The 3,103-nt window shown below is 62.3% G+C and overlaps 1 protein-coding gene across 1 annotated transcript in view; it reads left to right on the top strand.

The window, feature by feature from the left end:
• The window catches only part of STRA6 (signaling receptor and transporter of retinol STRA6), a 55,171-nt gene extending 54,313 nt beyond the window's left edge, over positions 1-858 (top strand). Inside the window, exon 19 of the mRNA XM_045285667.1 lies at positions 63-858. Within this exon, the coding sequence (XP_045141602.1) occupies positions 63-238 (176 nt within the window). The 3' untranslated portion in view covers positions 239-858. The remainder of the gene's footprint in view (positions 1-62) is intronic.
• The last annotated feature ends 2,245 nt before the right edge of the window (positions 859-3,103 follow it).

Here is a 3,103-nt window from a genome sequence, read left to right as displayed (position 1 = left end):
GGGCCACCCGGCAGGCCCTGCTGAGTTTGGGGAAAGGCTCAGGCTCAAGGTAGCTTTCTCCCTTCCAGGGATACAGCTGCTGCAGGCTAAGGACCCCTCAGCCAAGGGAGCAGGACCCAAGAGCAGCCGCAGCAGAGCCCGCTGGGCACTAGCCTACACGCTGATCCACAACCCAGCCCTGCGAGCCCTCCGGAAGTCCACCCTTCCAGGCGCCTGGCCCAGCAGTGCTCAGCTCTGAGGACAGGGGAGAGGACAGGGGAGGCCGGGCCACCCCCTGACAGTGTCAGCGCCAAGACTCTGTCCTTCCTCCCCTCCCATCCCTGTCCCGGGCTCTTCGGCCTCTCGAGCGCTGGCCCAGAGCAGCCCCTGGGCATCACCCTGGGTAGGCTCGGCCCTGCACAGTGGGCCTCCTGAGGGCTCTGATCTACCCTTGGCTGCAGGAGAGCCAGCGGGTCTCTGGAGGAAGCAACTGGAAGACAGGGAGCCAGTGGGGGCCATGGTGGTCTTGGGGAGCAGGGCCCCCGGCCGCATGCAGGCCCGTCCCTTCCCTGGCTCCACCTTGAACCGTGTCCCTGATGCCTCCTCCTGACCAGGTCTGGTGGTTAGGGCCTGGACAGCCTCAAATCCCTATTCTACTAGACCTGAGTACTGGACCCACTGCCAGGGGCTGGATACAGCCTCCTTCCCCTCACACCAGCCTACTCCTCTGCGAAACCACTGGAAGGCACATGGGCCTCCTGGCCTGCCAAGTACCATGTTGGCCTTACTTGAGAGCCCGATCTTTGTGTTGTTGTAGGTTTTACACCTTTAGACCTTATGAAAGAGGTTAGTGTGCTCCTTTAATAAACGCATCCTCGAGATCAGTCCTCCTGGTGGGGGAGGAGGATACCGGGCGCCATGTGGTTACAGGGCACTGGCACGGGCTGGCGTGGGGATGCTGGGCTGGCATGGGGGATGCTGGCCACAGGATGGGCTGGGTTGGGAGTGCACAGTGGTGCTGGCTTGGGAAGCAGGGCTTCCTCTGGGTCCTAAAGAAAGGGCAGTTTTGGGGGAGTGATGTCCGGAAGGATGAGGGGCAGCAGTGGGAGGAAGGTATTGGTGGGGGGGGCGGCGTGGAGGTCATGCAGGGAGCGGAGAAGGGCAGGCCTTATTGGGAGTGAACCAAGCCTGCAGGATAAGCAGCTGAGATGGTGGAGATGGTTGTGGGGGGTCCTGTCCCCTGTAAGCTTTGATGGCCATCCGTAGACCTGGGTCAGCGGGGGCTGGAGAGAGGCCCGCACCATAAGCAGTTCCCACTCCCCCCCAGCTCTCCCCCAGGGAGCTCACACCCACCTCAGAGGCTGCTTGTGGGGACCAAGAGAAAGTTAGGGTTCCCTCCCATGGCTGCCAATGAAACCCAGGAGGGGCCACTGGACACCCAAGACTGTGTGGGCCCCAAGGAGGGGCTTTGGTCCAAACTGAAGTGAAGGGGCACCAAGTAAGACTGTCAGGCTGAGTTGAGGTCTTGGAGGCGGGCCTGGCCCAGCGAGGGCCTGGGAGAAGGTCCAGGCTGAGTGACTAGCACCAGCAGCCAGCTAGGCAGGAACCATCGCTGAACAGCTCCGAGGCGGAGCTCTGCCCACAGGGAGGGTAGGTGATGTAGATTGAGTCAGTCTGAGATGTGGGTGGAGTCAGTCTGAGAATTCAGAAGGGCCCCCATGGGAGATTCAGACTTTACCTCAAGGGCAGTGGGAGCCATGGAAGACTTCAGAGCAGGGGAGTCCCAAGGTCCCTCAGGATCCAGCTGCCAGCCCTGACTCAGGGCTGCCATCCAAGTTCCCTGACAGGAAGTGGAGCCTGCTTCAGTTGTGAGCAGCAGTAGAGACATCATCGCCCTGTTGGGCTGAGGATGGCTCAGCCTTAGACTATCAGAGCCTGTGGGAGCCGGAGCCGCACCCTGTCCAATGCCCTCCTTCGTATGCCCGGAGAAGGGCAATGGCTCACCCAAGGTGGCCCAGCACGGGGACTCTGCCCCCTCCTGTTGCTTCCCACCAGACGCCACGCCACTCCTGATGGAAGCTGTTGGTGACGTCAGCTTGGCTGGGGCTGGGGGTGGGGCTGTCTGGGGAGCAGGAGGTGGAAGAGGGGGGCTGGCTGGGGTCCAGGGCTCACAGCTGCTGCCTGGATCCCTGGGCCTCCCTGCTTCCGCTCTGCTGAGCTCAGCAGACCTGGGGGCTAAGCCTCTCCCACTGGGGCACCCCCAGTCTCGGAAGGGGCTGGTGGAGGCGGCTGTGTGACCCCACGCTGCCCTGGCAGACCCAGTCGCGTGCTCCCCATTCTGAGATTCGCAGGTCCATGATGCTACCTTAGGCCCCACCCCCAAGCCTGTCACGACCCACCTTCCCTGGGGATCTGCAGGGCTCGCTTGGACTTTTCCTCAGCAAACACCACTTTCTCCTCACTTCTGCCCTCTCCCCAGTTCCAGGTCTCCTGCCCCTCTCTTCTCCACCCCACCCCTCCTCCAATTTCCAGGCATTCATTCCCTTCTTACCCAACCCTAGCACCTTCTCCAGGAGCTAGGCCGGCCAGCCTGGAAGAAGACCACCATGAGCTTACCTGCCCGCTCAGGTAGCTCCAGGCCCCAGAGGGAGAGTTTCCAGGCTCCCTGCCCCCGTGAGGCCTCTGTGCTGGTTTAGGAGGTTGCTCACTCAGCTCTCCAGGAGCCCAGCCCCTAGCTCCCCTCCCAGCTCCTGTGCTGCCTCACCTAAGGCTACATCATGTGTGTGACCGTTCCCCCCCTCCCCACCTCAGCAGGCTGGCTCCCTGACTCTCCAGCCCCCAACCCCGTGGGAACTGGAGGACTCCTAGGTCCAGACACAAGTCCATGCCCACAAGGAGAGCATCAAACACACTGTTTATTTCTCGGCCTCCCCAGGCTGGCAAGGGTGGGGGTACGTTCTGCAGAGGGGCAGGCTACAAGTACGCAGGTGTACGCTTGGAAAGGGGAGGGGCAGGTGTCTGAGCAAGGGCAGAAGAAGGTTGTGCTAGTCCTCCGTCCAGCATGAGCAGAGGGCAGCGATGCCCCGGGAGCGGGAGCAGGTTCCACCCAGCCTCTGCTGGGCCC

The sequence above is a fragment of the Echinops telfairi genome, unplaced genomic scaffold (assembly GCF_000313985.2).
Source record: "Echinops telfairi isolate 266 unplaced genomic scaffold, ASM31398v2 ScPeMD7_7475;HRSCAF=8513, whole genome shotgun sequence".
Lineage (NCBI taxonomy): Eukaryota > Metazoa > Chordata > Mammalia > Afrosoricida > Tenrecidae > Echinops > Echinops telfairi.
This window is presented reverse-complemented; position numbering and strand designations above follow the sequence as displayed.